Source organism: Sciurus carolinensis, chromosome 9 (assembly GCF_902686445.1).
Source record: "Sciurus carolinensis chromosome 9, mSciCar1.2, whole genome shotgun sequence".
NCBI classification, from domain to species: domain Eukaryota; kingdom Metazoa; phylum Chordata; class Mammalia; order Rodentia; family Sciuridae; genus Sciurus; species Sciurus carolinensis.
The window spans coordinates 5,526,795-5,544,967 of NC_062221.1; the positions used below are offsets into that span (position 1 = coordinate 5,526,795).

At 52.4% G+C, this 18,173-nt stretch overlaps 1 protein-coding gene across 4 annotated transcripts in view; it reads left to right on the plus strand.

Annotated features, from left to right (window-relative positions):
* Positions 1–18,050, plus strand: part of Kcnab1 (potassium voltage-gated channel subfamily A regulatory beta subunit 1) — a 332,151-nt gene extending 314,101 nt beyond the window's left edge. For all 4 annotated transcript variants that reach the window (XM_047564422.1, XM_047564423.1, XM_047564424.1 and 1 more), the window contains exons 12-14: positions 5,388–5,508; positions 9,661–9,749; positions 16,664–18,050. In XM_047564422.1, the coding sequence (XP_047420378.1) occupies positions 5,388–5,508; positions 9,661–9,749; positions 16,664–16,753 (300 nt within the window). In that variant the 3' untranslated portion in view covers positions 16,754–18,050. The remainder of the gene's footprint in view (positions 1–5,387; positions 5,509–9,660; positions 9,750–16,663) is intronic.
* Positions 18,051–18,173: the final 123 nt, after the last annotated feature.

Genomic DNA, 18,173 nt, shown 5'->3' on the forward strand with positions numbered 1-18,173 from the left:
TTTTCAGGAAAGAAGCTGCTCTGTATTTGGAGTGTGATTTTCTAGCCTCCATCACCGCTTGGGGAAAAGCTTGCAAACAGTTGGAAATGTGGAAGCACACATCCGCAAACAGAGAAGGAAAACAAAACCAAAAATGGACACATAAAATGTTGACGAAGCCAAAAGGCAACCTGGGAAAGCTGTCCATGGTTGGCTTTCATAGTCAGCTTGGCGTCCACGGGACAGCTTGACAGCCTTCACAGCTCCCGCAGAGGGAAAGACCGCAGCTCCTGAAGCGCCTGCAGGCTCTGAATTGTCAACCACTGTGGAAAGTCACTCGAGCAGAGTTACCAAAGCAAAAAATAAAAATTCACAGTGAAGACGCAAACATCAGGGTAGCCTTAGGAATGAACTGGGCTGCTCACAGCAGAAAACCATTAGAGAGAGATAACTGGACACCAGGGAAAATAAGATGGCAACTTTCATGTCCCCTAACACAGAACGTGTAAGTGGTTCCTATCTCACGTTGGCTCCTGATACACCCATGACGTGAGGTGGTAATGCTTTGTGTCTGTCGTAAGCACTTAACTGCGACTTAAGGATAAATCAACTCAATACAAAAAACACCCGTTCGGGGCTTTAATAAAGCAATGTTGCCCAGGACTTTCTGGGCAGCCTCTCAGGTCCCTTCCCCCTGCGGTGACTTCTGAACCACATGGTCAGCCGTGACTGCACAGCTGAGTGGCACCCCACTACTTCTTTGGTCCATTAGACTGCCACATGGAAGTGGCCTGGGCACAGAGCCAGTCAGGAGCCAGGGCGCTCTCTCGTCTGCCACAGGGCTCCAGTGCACGCTGGGCGGACCCCCCCACCGCTTACCGAGTTTCCACCTGAGCGCGCTGCCCTCCCCTGCGCCTCCCAGATTGCTCTGCTCTCCATCCTCCTCTGAAACCCTCCTCTGCCCTAAAGCCGCAGCATGGCTGTAGCGCCTTCCTGACTTCACGAAGCTGCCAGAGTCGCCGGGACCTTGCCTGTGATCCCACGCACACCCCTTGGAATTCTTCAGCTGCCGGTGCCGGAACTCGAGGCCAACAGACTGAATCCAAGGGAGCTCTGTTGGTTCACGGAGATGCCTTGGGAAGGTCGGAGCAGGGCCGACCCTGTGGAGACTCCACCTTGAACATGACCGGGACGCCCCAGCTCCTCCGCACGTCTGAACACGAGATGGTTTCCTCCTACTGCACAAGAATCTTTCCATGAAGCCTGGATGGGAACTGATGGCTGTGACTTAACCCTGAAGGGACGTGGCAGAGAGATAAGCGGTCTTACCAACCCAGACCAGGCAGGACTGGCCAAGGTCGTGTCATATGCCAGCCTATGAGGCCCACGGCGGCGGCCAAGAGGGCAAAGTGCCGTGATGGGCTCGGGTCATGCGCCGTTTTGCCGAGGTATTTTCCAGAAGGCGACAGTGTCAATATGGCCTGCGATGGAGTCGTCAAGGGGGAGGGAGGCACCCAACTACAAAACACTTCTCCTGTTCCTGGATGCTGATCTGTGGATGCTTCCAGAAGGAAACTGGAGAGCTCATCACAGAGCCTGGCACATACAGGTGCTCAGTAAATGTCAGACCAATGCACTGAATCAAAACCAAAGGTCCGAAAAGTCTGCTCAAGAGACCAGGTGTGTAGCTGTGAGGTAGAAATCTTAAATAGAAGTGAACAGTGTAATGAAATTTATGGGCAGCTTGTGCCTCATGCTAGCCAAAGGCTTTTTAGAAAAAAAAAATGAAAATATGCACCCATCTGTCAAAGGAAAACAGGGACGGCCACCCCAGGTGCACGGAGGGGCTGGGGAGGGACTGTGAGGAGTGGTCACACACAGAGACCTAGCCTGCCGCACATTTCCGTGTAATTTCAGAAAGTGTTTAGCTCCGACATTCTATCGGGAGATCTCAACCTCAACAGTGAAGGCTGTTGTTTCGGGTCAAAGATTTGGATGCTCAGAACAGGCGATCATCTTGGGTATTGAATCATGCAACAAGGTCTCGGGAAGGTGCCACAGGCTCTTCCCACCCCGACAGCATTGCCTATGAAAGGGGCACACGGGGTGACGGTCTCAGTGCTGGGGAGGGCAAGACGCGGCTTTAGGAAACTCGGAGATCCGGGCGGCGATCCGGGCGGCGATCCGGGCGGCCTGTCCCAGCCCCAGCCGGCTGGTGTGCAGAGCGATCATGGAATCGGCTCTTTGACAAATACTTACTGAGCGCCAACTGGGCCCAGTCCCTGTGTCGTGTGCTGAGGACACGGGGTGGAGGGACAGTCCTGACCTCAAGTCTCGCTCGGGGATGTGCTGGAGAGATACACATGGGAGGAGCTGAGACGGTGCGGAAGCCACAGAGGAGTCGGCAGGAGGGCGGCAGCGTCGCCTGCCTCCGGAGCAGCGTCCACTCACTGCAAGGCTCTGTGCAGCTTGGTTTGTCTGGTTTCACGGCCACGCTGGCCGAGCCCCTGCCTGTGCCAGCACAGGGTCAGTTTAGAAAGACCGGCCTGCAGGAGGACAAGCATCCTAAGAGGCCTGGAGGAGACTACATCCACCCCGGGCCCTGCCCGTGACAGCCAGCTGGGCTGACTAGCCAAGTAGCCTCGGCCCCACCAGCCTTCCTGCGGAACACACGGTCCACTTCCACGGTTAGCCAGCATTTTAATGAAGCTTCATCTCCTTCTGTTGCATTTTCTTACTTAAAGCAGTTCAAACTGTTGCTTTGTTGTTTTGTTTCGTTTTTGTTACCAGGGATTAAACCCAGCGGTGCTTAACCACTGAGCCACATGCCAGCTCTTTTTATTTGTTTACTTTGAGACAGGGTCTTGCTAGTTGCCAAGGCTGGCCTCGAATTTGTGATCCTCCAACCTCAGCCTCCTGAGTCACTGGGATTACAGGCTGTGTCACCATACCCAGCTAAAAGCCGTTTATTTCCAAAATACTTTTGTTTTGATGTGAGGAAAGCAGTGTAAACCCTGTCCACCTACTATTTTTTAAAATCCTAACTGCCTTATATACTCCTCTAAGTGAGATTCATGGGACTGAGGGTGAAGAGAGAAGGATTCAATAAATGAGTTTGATGTTTGTTACTTTCCGAAGTCTGTCTCCCAATATGGTGTGTGTACACGACATACAAAATACCCATCTATGCATACACACACACATAACTTGGTACCCAATCCTAAGAAAAAGACTCCATTGTATATAGGATTTTAAAAATGGAGTTTAAACCTGGCACAGTGGCAAAAGCCTGTAATCCCAGCAGCTTGGGAGGCTGAGGCAGGAGGATGGAGAGTTCAAAATCAGCCTCAGCAACTGAGTGAGACCCTGTCTCTAAATAAAATACAAACAAGGGCTGGGGATGTGGCTCAGCGGGTAAGCGCCCCTGGTTTCAATCCCTGGTGCCAAATAAAAAATGAAGTTCAGGGGCTGGAGATGTGGCTGAGTGCTAGCCTGGCGTGTGTGAGGCCCTGGATTCAAATGCTAGCACCATAAAAACAAAACAAAAAAAAAGGAATTCAGTAGATTGGTGAATAAATCAGCCATCCTTGACCTTGACGTGCATAGCATGTATGCAAGCCTCAGGAACTCTTCTAGTTGTAACAAAAAGCTATTGTTCAAAAGCTTTGTCTATTAATTTGCAAATCTTTTTTTGCTTTTCTGTTTGGACAACGTTGCGGCGAGACACTGGTCCCAGGCAGGCATTGGGGGCCTCCGTGGGTGCTGAAGTCTTTCCCGCGGACAGTGAGTCATCCAGGGCTCCCTAGCCGGGCAGGGCCCTGGCCCAGGAAGGCCAGCAGGTCCATGGCAGGCTCATTGTTCACAGCCGTCCACCCGCCCCGCTGGCACCCGCCCTCGTGGCTGGAGAGAAGCTCCAGGCCACCCTTCCTCTGGAAGGAGCTGCGGCTTCCAGGCGCTGAAGCCGGGAAACTCTTGGCCATTTCCCCAAGCAAATTTCCAAGCGAGCAGCCAGACCATAAGCCTTTGAGATCCAGGAGGCCAAGGAACTGGGGCGGCTTGCCCTTCTTTCCGCGTCTGCATATTATTCCCCAAATCACAACAAAACAATGCGGTTTCCCTTTGCTTCAGAAATTCTCTTAGAATGATGGAAAGAAGACTTAAAACCAAGGGCGGCCGCCTTGGGAAGGGGCGGGTGCTGTGGCCCACCTCGGCTGCCTCTGCAAAGGCGGCCGTCTGCACGGGCAGCGAGGTCACAGACGTGCCACGGCAGAAGAAGGGCCACCCTGCCACGGCCTTATGGCTTTTTATTATGTTCACAAAAGCAGGCTAACATCCCTACAACTGCTCTTCTGCTTTGAACATTGCTGCTGAGCTAGCTTTGTATGGAAGAAACTATTATTCCCTCCTTCATAGTAGAACAGAGCTGCCTAAGCTGGGCTCAGGGCACACACCTAAAATCCCAGCAGCTCGGGAGGCTGAGGCAGGAGGATGGCAAGTTCAAAGCCAGCCTCAGCAAACTGAGACTCTAAGCAACTCAGTGAGAACCTGTCTCTAAATAAAATACAGAATAGGGCTGGGGATGTGGCTCAGTGGTGGAGTGCCCCTGAGTCCAATCCCCAGTACCTCCCCGCCCCTGCTGCAAAAAAAAAAAAAAAAAATAGAGCCTTCTAGAAAGTTGAACATCAAGAATTTCTCAAAGACTTTTTATATTTAGAAAGTTAGACTCCCTGCACAGTCTACAGATCAGGATCAGGCTCTTCCCCCAGGTGTGAATGTCAAATGCCTTCACTCTTTACGTCTGTATAGTTAATACAATAGGTGACACACATTTGCGGAAGTCTTTTCCAGTTCGGTTTTTAAATGGGCTTGACATCTGCCAGTTATACTCCATCTGCTTCTCGGAGCCGAGGAAGCCGATGGTCAGTCTCTGTAACAGGGAGATAGAGGCCAGGAGTGGACCCCAGGCAGGAGAGGGACAGGGAGGGCCTGACGAGAATGTGAGGTGATTTGTTTGTTTCTCTGAGCAGAAAGCTCGGCGCTCCGCCTTCTCCAGAAGGGCAACCTCAGAGATCACGGGCTACTTTCTAAACTGGGCTGTCTCACTGCACGCTCCTCCTGCGCAGGTGAGGGCGTCCCTGCCTAGGTCTCAGTGTCCGTCCCTCAGAGCTCTGTGCCCACCGATCAACTTGAATGGCCAACATCCATGGAGGTCGATCTCCTGAACCAGGGAACGGGTGCAAGGTCGTTCTTTGCATGAAGACATAAGCATCTTCTCCCTGCAAAGCACAGGGGCCAAGAAGACCCGGGATGCCCCGGCTGGGGTCTCGGATTTTGTCGAACTGCCAGCCTGGAGGTCGCGCCCCCACCAGATGGGCACACTGACTTGTTCCTGCTGTTCTTCCCCACAGTGCTACCAGTGGCTGAAGGAAAGGATCGTCAGCGAGGAAGGCAGGAAGCAGCAGAACAAGCTGAAGGACCTGGCTCCCATCGCCGAGCGCCTGGGGTGCACGCTGCCTCAGCTTGCCGTTGGTGAGGAGATTACGGGGGGCAGGGGTCTCCCGGTTTCCTGCTGCTGCCCACAGCCGGTTGTGGTGGAGTGTCCGCAGGGGCGGACAGATGCAAGGCGTAAAGTGCTGCTAAACACAACACGAAGTGAGTCCTGCGGGTCCCCCAGAACTTTCCATGTGCAAAACCACGTTTCTCACCTCTTTCCCAAGTCCCTCAGAACACAGTGCAGGTGAGAGCAGGTCAGTGGGAGCAGGTGTCCTCACAGAGTCAGAGTGAACTGTGCAGTGACACCCACTCCCCCAGGTCGGGTTTCTGACCAGGGTTGGTGAGAGGCCAGGCTCCTGAACCCAGAGAGGCGGCTCACCCAAGGAGAGCGTGAAAGGTCACGGTCACTGGTCACGACTGAAAGCCACATACGCTGGCGCTGTCCAAAAGCAAGATAACACAAACCACATATTCAATTTCTAAGTCGCTAGTGGCCCGTAGTAAAAAAAGTAAAACGAGGCTGGGCGTGGTAGCGCACTGCTGTCATCCCGGAGGCTCAGGAGGCTGAGGCAGGAGGATCGAAAGTTTAAGTCCAGCCTCAGCAACTTAGCAAGGCCCTAAGCAACTTAGTGAGACCCCGTCACAAAATAAAAAATTTAAAAGGGTTGGGGACGTGGCTCCGTGGTAGAGCGATCCCTAGTACCAAAGAAAATGAAAAATAAAAAAGCAAACAGGTGAAATTTATTTTAATAATGGATTATTATTTACTTTTTCAAATTTTATTTACTACCTCAAATTTTATTTCAGCTTATAATACATTTGTAAATTGCTGAGATAGTTCACACCTCCAGCACATTCCAGTTCAGCCTGGAAGCATCTCGAGTGCTCGGCCGCCCCACGTGGTTAATGGCTACCCTTCCGGCAGGAAGGCAGGTTGGCTTCCAGTTCCCGCTGCGGGTACTCGCCAGGCAGCACGATGAGCACTGTGCTCGCACTCTCTTGGCGCCTTAGTCATCGGGATTGTCCTGTGAGGTGTACCCCATTAGCCCTACTCGCAGATGTCAGCGGAGGACCTGCTAGAATTCACATGGTAACTGAGAAAGGAAAAAAATGCTGATCTCAGAAAAATATCCTGTGGAGGAAGAAATAGCAGGAAGCAGGGCAAATCAGATGCCGTGACCCAACAGGCAGGAAAGGCCATGGTAAGGTTCATGCAAATAAAATAACTCACATCTGTTGATAGCTTGACCCTTCTGAGGCTGGAAGTCAGAGGGATGTTAGTTGCAGTTAAAAGCAACAGAAAAACAGAAATGGGAGGTGGTTTTAGAGAGAGGAAATATCATGTGCCTAAATATATTTATGACTTACTTTAATCCCTTCTTTAAAAAAATCAAAGAAGGGCTGAGGAGATCGCTCAGTGGTGAAGCACTTGCCTAGCACGCATGAGGCCCTGGGTTCAATCCCCATCACCACATAAAAAATAAACAACAACAACCAAAAAAAAGAGCAAAAACATCAAAGAGTATATTTAATGAGATTAGTTGCATCCCTACAGCTTTTACAAGCAGAGTAAAACCTGCCAATCTCTTGACAACAGGCAAGTTACTCAACCCGATAAAGCGGTTATAATACATTTCTGACAAACTTGCTGATTGCAGGAGATTGTATGTGTAAAGCGGGAAGCGGGTCACTGCTCAGTGAGTGGGGATGGAGGTCTTGACGAGGAGGATGCTGGTGCACAGAACTAGACACTCTGGACTTGAAGTTCTCCCGGCTCCTAGCTGTGGCGTGGGGACAGAGCAGATGCAAAGAGAAACGCGTTCTGCGGTCTCTGTGTTTTGGGTGGGAACCTGAACAGAGCAGTCGCCTCTGCAGCCGTGGATCCAGCCACCCACTCGCATGGCGTTAGGGACAGGAGTCACCTAGAGGTGACCTGACGCACCTGGGATGTGCGTGCTAATGCTTGCCATTTTATTCAGTGGTCTGGAGCGCCCTGGGATTTCTGCATCCTGGAGACGGGTGCTAATTCCCCAAGAACGCCAAGGGACAACTGCTTTAAATTTAGTTCTGAAAGACATGGGAAAACAGTCTTCCTGGAGGAAACCACAAAATTCGGGCTTTCACTGGACCTGTCGTGTACCTGAGATCCCTGCAGGAGTCCAAGTTGAGTTGAAATGTGCAACCCCCCCGCCCTCTAGGCTCCCGGGTGTCTTTCTTGCTTGTCATTTTTTTTCTTCTTTCTTTATAAACAAGTAGTTTTGTTTTTAACCACAGAACGCTCAGAAACAAAAAGGGAAGTGATTTCCAGTCACAAAACCTTTGATCTGCAAGGAGGGTGTGGGAGGGGAGTGCTTCCGGCAGGAAGTAAACTGCTGGGTCCCCAGGTCACACCTGCACCCAGGCCGGCACCTGTCCTGAGGGCAGTAAGCGGGCACCCTGGATGTGCCTGCAGGTGACCGAGGTGCAGGATGCTCGTCACCAGAGCCACCTGCAGGTGGCGCCACGGGGCTGGCCAGCCCTGCCCAGAGAGTTGGCTGCCCTGCAGGCCTGCTGGGGAACCAGGGGCTGCCGACATCAGGTAGTGCGGAGCAGTGGTTTCCCCAGGGCCCTGTGAGACTCAGAGCACGCTAGGGCCAAGGAGAGTGGCGAGTGCAGACAGGAAGTGATGCCCCAAAAAGGGAGCAGGCAGGTCACTCAGATCACTGCTGGGCATCCTCCTGCCAGTGAGCACATCTCACAGCCCGGCCAGCAAGTTGAGGAAATGAGCAGATGATTCTAATGCGGTGCCGAGGTACCGAGGTACCGAGAAGGGAAGGGGAAGCTGGGGATGTCAAGCGCCTGCTCCCGGCCCAGTGTGCGATTCAGGCAGGACTGGGAGGAAGGCAGGCCCCTGGGGAATCTCAGAGGATGCCCAGGCAGCAAGGCAGAGGCAGCGGGCCCCACACTGCAGGCGACAGCCTGAGCGAAGGCAGGGCCGGAGGAGGGCGCAGGGTGCCCAGGGATGGAGAGGACTCAGCCCGCTCAGAGGTGGAGCACAGAAACCAAGGTGGACACAGAGCTGGAGAGGCAGCCTAGAAAGTAAGGGTTGCCAGGGTAAAAAGGAGAGTTCTGATTTTACGGGGCAATAACTGTTTCAAGCGCAAGTTGAAGAACTTTTAGCCAGGGAACTGACACCATTCAATTTGTATTTAGAGACACTGCAGCTAGGTGTAAGCAGGGCATGGCGGGTGCAATTCAAGGAACTAGTTATGCCTGAATGAGGGCTGTGGTGCCAGGGGTGGGGAAAGGAGCCCGAGCAGTGGTTCTCAAAGTGCGGTCCCTGTAGACCATGCAGGTGGAATACTATGCAGCAATGAAAAGAAATGGTGCGCTACACAGGCTACACAGAAAAACTAGGACCACATTTATGCCAAGCAAAAGATGCCAGAGGAAACACAACAGGCTGTACAGATCCGTTTAGATGAAATGTTCAGGGAAGACAAATCTAGGTACAAAAAATAGATTTTGGGTCACTGAGGGCAGGAGTAGGAATAGGAATTAACTACCTGTGGACTTGACTCTTATTGGGATGATGCGAATGTCCTAAGACTGGATTCAAAATGGTGAGTGTTGCACACAAAAAATGACGAATGTTGGTAAATATACTAAAAAGCATTTGATGTTCACTTAAAATATGTCACTGGTTTTGGCTTGTAAAGTCTACCTCAACAAAGCTTTTTTTTCAAAACAAAACAAAACAAAACAAAAAAACCAAAAACTATAGTCCCCAGAGCAGAAAGAGGAAAAAGTGGGAGTGTTAAGGGTTCGGGAGAGAGTGATTTAGGAACTCAACCCAGAGTGTCAGAGAAGGTCGGCAGGAAATGAAGGTCTCAGACACCCAGCGTCTGGGAGGACTGCGGGCAAGAGGAAAAGCAAGACCCCGATAGATGCTAAGGAGGAAGAGAATGCGCTTCTAGGGTGGGCAGCTGGCCGGACCCCCAGTGGTTGGGGCCAAGCCGCAGGCAGAAGGCAGAAGAGCCCAAGCCCACAGTTCAGAGCAGAGTCCACCAACCTCCTCTGGGACCGGGGTGCCGTGGGGTGTCAGCCCCAGAGAGCACCGTGGATCCTCCACAAGAGTGAGGTGCTCACAAGCCGTCAGTCGTCACGAGCACCTGACCCCTGACCCCTGACCCTCTCTTCTCTCCCCAGCTTGGTGCCTGAGGAACGAGGGCGTGAGCTCCGTGCTCCTGGGGTCGTCCACTCCCGAGCAGCTCATCGAGAACCTCGGCGCCATCCAGGCAAGTCCTGCAGGGGTCCTGCCCCTCCGCCTGCCCTGGGGTGGGGAGGCGGCAGGAGAAGCACAGAACAAGTCCGGGTTTCCAGGCCCAGGTGTCCTCGGCTGACCGGCAGGCCACGTTCCCGGCGCTCCCTTCTCGGCAGGGCTGGGTTCTCAGGGACGTGCCTTCCGGTGGCGTGCCTGCAGCTCAGGCCTGACCGTGAGCCCGCCTGATGACCTGCCTAATGACCCGGACAGGCTTGGGACAGGCACACCACGTCCGCGCCTGTTCCTTCCACAAATGCTCCTTGCAACCTGCCGAGGGCCAAGCCCTCCTTTCTGACCTGAAGCTTCCCGGCTGCCCCTCCGCATCCTCACACTCAGGACGGCAGACGGGACGTCACTGCCTTTAGGCCCCTCGGGTCAGAGACCTGTGTCTTCCTTTCCTGGTTGGTTTTTGTTTTTACTTTTATTTATTTTTTGTTTTTTGTTTTTCTTTGGAATCAGCATAGTAAGGAGACATTCACACATTTCAAGAATTATTTGAATTCTGATATCCAAATTTAAGCATGTGAACAGCTGATGACTTTAAAACATACGATTAAAGCCAGTCAGCACTTTTGCCAGACCACCAACACTAGATTACAGTTACCTGGGAGCATAAGCCAAAAGGCTTGAAGTAAGCCTGGAACATACCTGAGGACGCCACGCTCTCCCTATGTGACACCAGACTACCTCTCGGTACAGGGCCCTTCCCTTCCCGTCTGTTACCCAGCTCGGGAAGTCACTATGAGGACTTGCCATGATCCAAAGAGCAGGAGAACAAAGTAACCAGGATGGGTCAACATAGTTTTATATGTGTGTGTGTGTGTGTGTGTACATATTTTTTTTAAAAAGATAGCACGACAATTCCTTAAGAAGCAGCGTCTTACCATAAACTCCTTCTTTAGAAAGGTGTCGTTTCTTCACCGATACCACAAGCGAATCATACATTCTGCCACTTTCAAGTGACAGTTAAAGCAACAGGTTGCAGAGGTGTCACACGAGTCCCACTTAATACAAATAACCAGACAGACCAATACTTGTCCACAAAACAAGCTTCTTCTGACTGCCAGTTAAATACTGTTTTATTTTCACAGCTTCACAATGTAGGATCACACTGACATCACACATACCTGGCATTTCAGTCCACGTACTCAGCTGAAACCACTTACAAGATATGCCTAGCAGATGCTCAGGGAGTTTGGTTTGGTTTTTTTTTTTTTAAGTAGTTTTTACAGGTACTAAACAACTTTTTGCACAATGAAGTCATCATACATACAGGGCAAAGTCAGAACTTTTATATTTGCATCTATTCCTCATTTAACTTTTAAGATACTAAAGGATATTAAAACAAAACAGAAACAATAGCAAGAGCTGGGCACAGTGGCACACGCCTGAAATCCCAGTGGCTTGGGAGGCTGAGGCAGGAGGATCACGAATTCGAAGCCAGCCTCAGCAAAAGCGAGGCACTGAGCAACTCAGTGAGACCCTGTCTCTAAATAAAATACCAAACAGGGCTGGGGAGGTGGCTCCGTGGTCAAGTGCCCCCGAGTTCAATCCCCAGTACCGCCCCCACTCCCGCCAAAAAAACCCAATAGCCGCTGGCAAGCAGTTCAGGACCAGTCCTGCCTGTCTCACTCCTGCACGGCCCATCCAGAGGAGAGCAGAACACCCCAGGACCATGTGCGCCATCCCCCACGCTCCACTGCAATGGCGCCATCTTTCCCGATGGGACCAAAGTCCACCCGTTCTACCTGATCCATTTCGTGAGTCTCTTCTCTTTCCAGCAAAGAGAGTTTCTCAGGAGTGAGAAAGCCATTTTTGGGACAGTTTGCCTGACACTCGATGACTGGGACACCCTTCCCACATGCTCTACGAGACTCGGGCCCACTCACTCTGCACACTTTGTACCCCATGCTTGAGAGTCTGACCCGGATGAGGGGCAATGACCGTGGCTTGGACATTGGCTTTGGAAGCCACAGGTCTCCTCCTCACGGAGTAAGCAGCATGGCCCCACTGATCCACCACAGGGAGAGTATCTCCCAGCTCCAGGCCTGGCTCCTGGTCCCTTCACCATGGACTGTTCTCTGCTGCCCGTCTTTCATGCCTTTGTCAACAGGAACTTCTGGAATCTTCCTGGTGTCTTTGGGACTAACTCGACCCCTGGCCCTGGCACTGCACGCGCAGGCTGAATTTGCTGATCCTTCCAGTTCGAGCTCATGGACTTACTTGCACTGCAGTCCTGGGACACTGGGTCAGCACTCCGCTCTCCTTCTTACCCCTCGGCCCTCACGTTGTCCCAGGTCACAATCCCCGGAGAGCCACTTCTCCTGTTGCGTGTTACCTAAATCGAACATTACCGAGAGCTGATGCACTGTTTTGACCTCTCCTTTCTGCATCCTTCCTCCTTCTCCAAAAACGGTATCAAAGATGTCCGTGGGGAGCCAAAACCACCACTGCCCACCCTCCCTCATTGCCTGGCCTCCTTTGTCACATAATGCCCTCTTCCGTGCAGCAGAGAGAACTTCATACACCTGAGAATCTGTTTAAGCTTTTCTCCTTCACTTGGATTCTTATCAGGTGGTACTTCAAGGCCAGTTTCCTGGTAAGCCTTTTTTAATCCTTCCTGGGTGGCGCTGAGTTTGACCCAACGTCACAGTAAGCGCTTTCATTCTCCATCTGCAGCCGGTGAGCGGGCCGGGCTGGTGTTGGGAGCAGGAAGCGGCGTGTAACCGTGAGACTCGTGTCTTTCTGGCTTCTCCTCTGACTTCCCAGTCTCCGCATGCTACACGACCCCTGGCTATCAATGAGGACATACCTGTCGAGGGAATGAATACCCCCATGTTCTAAGAGGAACTGGCGCAGAGTTCTATTTTGGACTTCCAGGATCACATCTCCTAGAAGCAAATTCAGAAGGCCCAACTCCCTCCTTAGGTCTGCCCCCAACTGGCCAAAGGGGTGCCTTGCAGTCCAGGCACCAAATCCAGGCGTTGCGCCAGCTGCAGAGGCACAGGAGGGGAAGGTGGGACCTGGACGTTCCGGGCCTCCCACCTCGTGATGGGGTGGGGCTGGTGAGCTATGACCGCCCTGCCCCACAGGCCACCTCTCAGTCCTGGCCTGCCCCACCCTCGACACTGCTGAGGGCCCTGGGAACAGGCCACCCTGCCCTTGCCATGGCCACTACCTTCTAGCAGGCCAGGGCCAGGTGTGTTTCCCTCTTGCTCAGTCTCTGGCCTCTCCCTGCCCCAGTGCTCCTGACCAAGCACACAGCCCCGTTCCCTCTCCTGGAAACATGGAGGTAGGGATGAACGATTAGTGCTTAGAAACCCTTTGTAAAGTAACCCAGAGCTGGGTCAGGGGGCACATGCTTGTAATCCCTAAAGCTTGGGAGGCTGAGGCAGGAGAATGGCAAGTTCAGAGCCAGCCTCAGCAACTTAGTGAGACCTGGGGTGTGGCTCAGTGGTTAAGCACTGCTGGGTTCAATCCCTGGTACCAAAAAAAAAAAAAAAAGCCCAGAATATGCTGGTGGACCAGTACTACAGGCCACCTGCCAATCTCTTGGGGCCACAGAGCAGGGTCATCACCTCCATCTCTGCCCAGCCCCACAATTCCTTCCGGATTCCGTGGGGTCCCTGCAGGGAATGCTTCCTTTTGGGCCACCCCACCGTCTCTCATTTTCAGTCATGCACTGGGAAGAGACAAGGCCACACAACGGCGAGGGACGGGGAACACTTTGTACCAAAAGAACAAAAATTCCACCCCATGATTTCAGTTCCATTCATAACAGGGAGGGCCACAGCAGGAGCCCTGCGACAGGAGGCACGGGGTCCTGCCCTCGAGCTGCCACGGGCTGGCTGAGAAAGAGTTAAGGAATCTACCCTTCCTCCAGAAGGTCTCTGAGGGCCTACTATGTGCCAGGCACTGGCAGTACCAAAGCACACAAGAAACGCGTTGTCCGCTCTCCAAGGGACTCTTCTTCCAGCAGGAGACAGAAAAATAATCACACGGAATTGCTTCAATTGTGAAAAAGAATATGAAGTAAATAAGTAGGATGTTGTAACCGCCTAATGGTGACATGGGTTGGCCTACTTTAAATAATGTCCTTGCAAAAGGCCCCTCTGGGACACGTTAGCTGAGGCCTTCACTTTTACTCACACGCCTGTGAAAGCAAATGAGAGGCCAGGAGTGTCCTCCGGGCCTGGTCAGAGCAGCACAAAGGCCTGCAGTGGACAGAAGTGGCCCTCCCCAGCCACTGCCGGCCTCAGGCCAGTGAGGCCAACAAGTTTACCACAAAGAGGACGGGGGACCAGTGAAGAGGAGAGGCAGGCGGTCCAGCTCCTGGGGGACCCCAGGGGTCAGTCTAGCCCTAAGTGAGGATCATTTGAGCGTCAGCGCTGCATGGCCAGTGTGGAAAGCAGAACAGAGACAGGCAGGCGTCTCAGCCAGGAGGAGGGAGAGCGGCTGGACCCACAGGTTTAGGAAAGACAAGACGACATGGAGGAAGGAATTAGGCTCCCTGTCATGCTCACCCAGGGTGACCGCGCCATCCCGGAGGGAGGCCACACTGCCAGCGAAGGCACAGAGTGACCCTTGGCCTGAGCTTTAAAGGACCATGCCGGGCGGCGGGGGAAGGGGGCACGTCCAAGCTACTCTTCCTCCCAAAGTACTTCCTCTAGAGCAGGCCTGCCCGGGGGCAGGACAGGGCCGCTGTGCTCAAGGCCTGCCAACCGGCCCTTCCCACCCCACCACCAGGCACCCAGCACTGAGTGTGCCCGCGATGGCTGGGGCGCCAGCAGAAGCAGGACTGGCGGCAGGATGGGAAGCACAGCGTGCCAGCCAGGCCAGGGTAGGGAGAGGAAGGCCCCAAGGATGGAACGGGCCTCAGGCGCGCAGAGGAGGGGCGGGCCTAAGAGCCTCCCAGGTGGAGAGCGGAGAAGCCCCGCCTCCTGCCAGGTCCCCACCTTGCCCACTTCACCTGAAAGTGGACAGAACTGCCCCCTCAGGCCTGGGCAGCCAGGCCCCACATCCAGGCTCATGGCCCCGCCACCCCCATGCTCCCTGGGCCTTCTCCAGCCTCTGGGGAGCTCTCTGCTCCCCAGACAGTGGTGAGGCCTCTCTCCAGAGTGACCACCACCGTTGCCTATTGAAAGCCTATTCTACCCCGAGGTCCCCATCCAGGCCCCTGGGCCTCTCGGCCTGCCCTGATCCCCAGTTGAGCTGCGACACTCCAGTTAAGACCAAGGTCGCAGACTGCCGGCCTGGGGTGCCTGTCGAATCTGCACAGCTTAGGATGCTGTAAGATGCAACTTAAAAAACACCCTGGTGATCTCATAAAATTCTTGAAGTACGGCTCCTCTTAAAATTTTCAGTCTTAAAAAACTATACCTATATATTTTTTCATGTTTAACCCAAGTACTTAGATTTTTTTTTTAACGTTTGCTTTTTTTCTACCTGAAATGGATTTTGGTGTAATGAATGAATGGTTATTTTTTCCTCTCATGGCTAGCTTACTAGATTTTAGACAAAACTTCCCCAAAATCCGGTGTCTCCATTTGGGTCTGTCACAATCTCAATTCTAAAATAACACCTTGACTGTCAAGAGCCTCTGCGATCCAGGGCCGGTGGGAAACCAGACTCCTGAGCTTCAGATGGGAAAACTAACCAGAAGCAACAGCTCCCCTCCCTGCCAAACCCCAGGGCCTCTGAGGACAGCCGGGTGGAGACAGGTCACCTTGGCCAGCAGGACTGCCCAAAGGGTGAGGCCGGACCTCAGAGCGCCCGCTGCGGCCTCTCCCCGGGTTTCCAGGCAGGGTCGGACCATCCCAGCAGGAGTCTGCCTCGCTCCCTGTCCTGCCTTGTGCGTGGCCCCCGCCCACTTCTCACGTAAATGCTGGCCCTACGTGAGCCCGGCCTCCCCTGGGCTTCAGTGCATCCCCATGTGAATAGCGACACATTCTCCTTTCCATCCTGCAACTGCAAAGGTCCCGAGCTGCCCACAAGTCACGTCCTGACCTCAACACACGCTGCGCCTGACTTCTCCTTCCCCACCCTTCTCCAGTCTCAACAATCGGCACCGGTATCCTTCCGATCAGTCTTGAACTCACACCACCCTCTGGGTCTCTGCAATCCACCCCCGCGCTGTCTTGCCATCTCGCTGTCTCTCGCTTGGACTGCAATGTGTGGCCTTTGGCCTCCTCCAATTTACTCCTCACACTACCTCCAGCGTCCGCCGGGGTCCCTCCAGACCAGAAGCCCGAGAAGGGGTAAAATCCCAGCTCTGTAGAATGGCACCCTGCCCCGCTTGCCCACTCCTGTGTCCGCAGTCCATGCCACCACTCCGCTGCCCGTATCTCCACTCCCCGCTGCCAGGCTCTTGTGTCTTCCTGGGATGCCCACCTGCCCTGGCATCCTTCCCCAGGGCTCTGAACACCATCCGGAGGGGCTGTCCTGTCTCTAGAGCAGAGCTGTCCTCCACTGGAGCCAGGGTAGCTAGAGTCCAAGGAAGGTGACAGACGAGTCCAAATGCAGACAAGCAGTAAGTGTAAAATGCTCCCAGGATCAGAAGGGCCAAACACCCCCCAAAACAAGGTATCTTATTTTTCTAAATGATTTCATATTCAACTACTACTACTTTGGTACAAAGGAATACAAAATGTACTGATTTCACCTTTTTCTTTTTTACTTCAAGGCAGCCACTAGAAAAGACACCCCGTGTGGTTCACATGTTATTACAGAGCCGTACTCTGTTCCCACGGGCCTTCACCTGTGCCCACCCTGAGGAACTTATGCAGCAGGGAGCTTAGTTATGAACGAAGGCCCGGCCACACGACTCTGCCCAGCACCGAGCACAGAACAGATTCCTAACCACATACTCTGTCTCTTTCCTGCTCCCAGGTCCTCCCAAAGATGACGTCACATGTGGTCAACGAGATCGATAACATCCTGCGCAACAAGCCCTACAGCAAAAAGGACTACAGGTCCTAAGGCAGTGCATGAGCCCCAGAAGCTGCATGGGCACAATCGCAGTCTGAACCCTGTACAGAAGTTCCTAGCCACTCTTCTGAACCACTTAGTGGCCTGCTGCTCAACCTCTAGCATCCCTGGATCGAGGTGTCCGCTGTTGCTGCCACTGTGCACCTAAATCCCAAGCACATCGGAAAACTCACAATCAAGAAAATCCATTCTATTTTCTTACCTTGGACTGGAGCCCGCCCCGCCCTGCTGGCCCGCCTCCTGCTTAGGCAAGGGAAAGCGCACTGGGGAATGATGTGCACCCTCGGGCATCTGCTAACCTAAAGGCTGGACAGGTGTATTTTTTCACAAGAACACAACCCAGGTGCAACTGAAAGGCATAAGAAGAGACCTTCAGTCAGAAGTCTTGCTTGGGAGAAAAAGCAGAAACGATTTTTCATTTTTTCCTCATTTCATATTGATATGAGCAAGTTTTAGTTCACTTGTCGTGACAACAGAAAATCCTAAGCATTTGCTTTCATTACCTTTTCAATATTTACTGTGGCCTGAACCTGTCCTAGTTGATCCAGTGTGTCCACTGGAATTCGAATGTTATGTCCACTCCCTGTGGAGACGGTGGGAGGGTGAGTGTCCCACTCTTAACCAGAGACAGGATGGCTCACTTATGAAGGGAGGGATACACTGCTAGGAAACAGCTTTGAATAAAATGTACCTGCAATTACATGTCATTTTCTACACATTTTATTAAAACCTGCTTTATACTTTCAATTGCTTATAGGCACAACTTCAAGTATAAATATTTAGGCCTCAAAAATAAATATGCACATGCTCAGTTTTCCCAAGTGAACTTGTAAAACACCCAGAAAGGCAAACGTTCACTGTTTAGCACTGGGCTTTTACAGTATCTTGGTACTTTTGAGGAGTCATGAACATGAAAGTAGGCTTTGTAAAAAATGTTATGTCACCTCAGAACACACTGGGTGAACACCTGCCCAGCAGAAAGCAAACATAATCATATTGTAAGCACCACACTCTATGCATGAGAGCTCTATGCACGGATCAAGGCTTAGCCTTGCTGCACTCAGAATCGAGATACATCCGGCCTGCTACCAGTAACTCCTTACCCATTAACACACCACTTGAGAAGAACTAAAACTATGTTGTGAGGATATCTTAAAAAAGGGAGGAAACAGGGCTGCGGGGCAGGTGAACTCAGTGGTAGAGTACTTGCCTAGCATGTGCAAGGCCCTGGGTTCAACCTCTAGTACTGCTAAAAAAAAAAAAAAAAAGGCGGTGGCGGGGGGACACATGTAACCAGCTGGACATCTGTTCCCATATACAAGTCACTTTGAAATTCACAGGGAAAGCAAAGGTAACATCCTAAAATACTATTTTCTATCATTTTCAAATACGTATTTCATGGTTAAGTCCA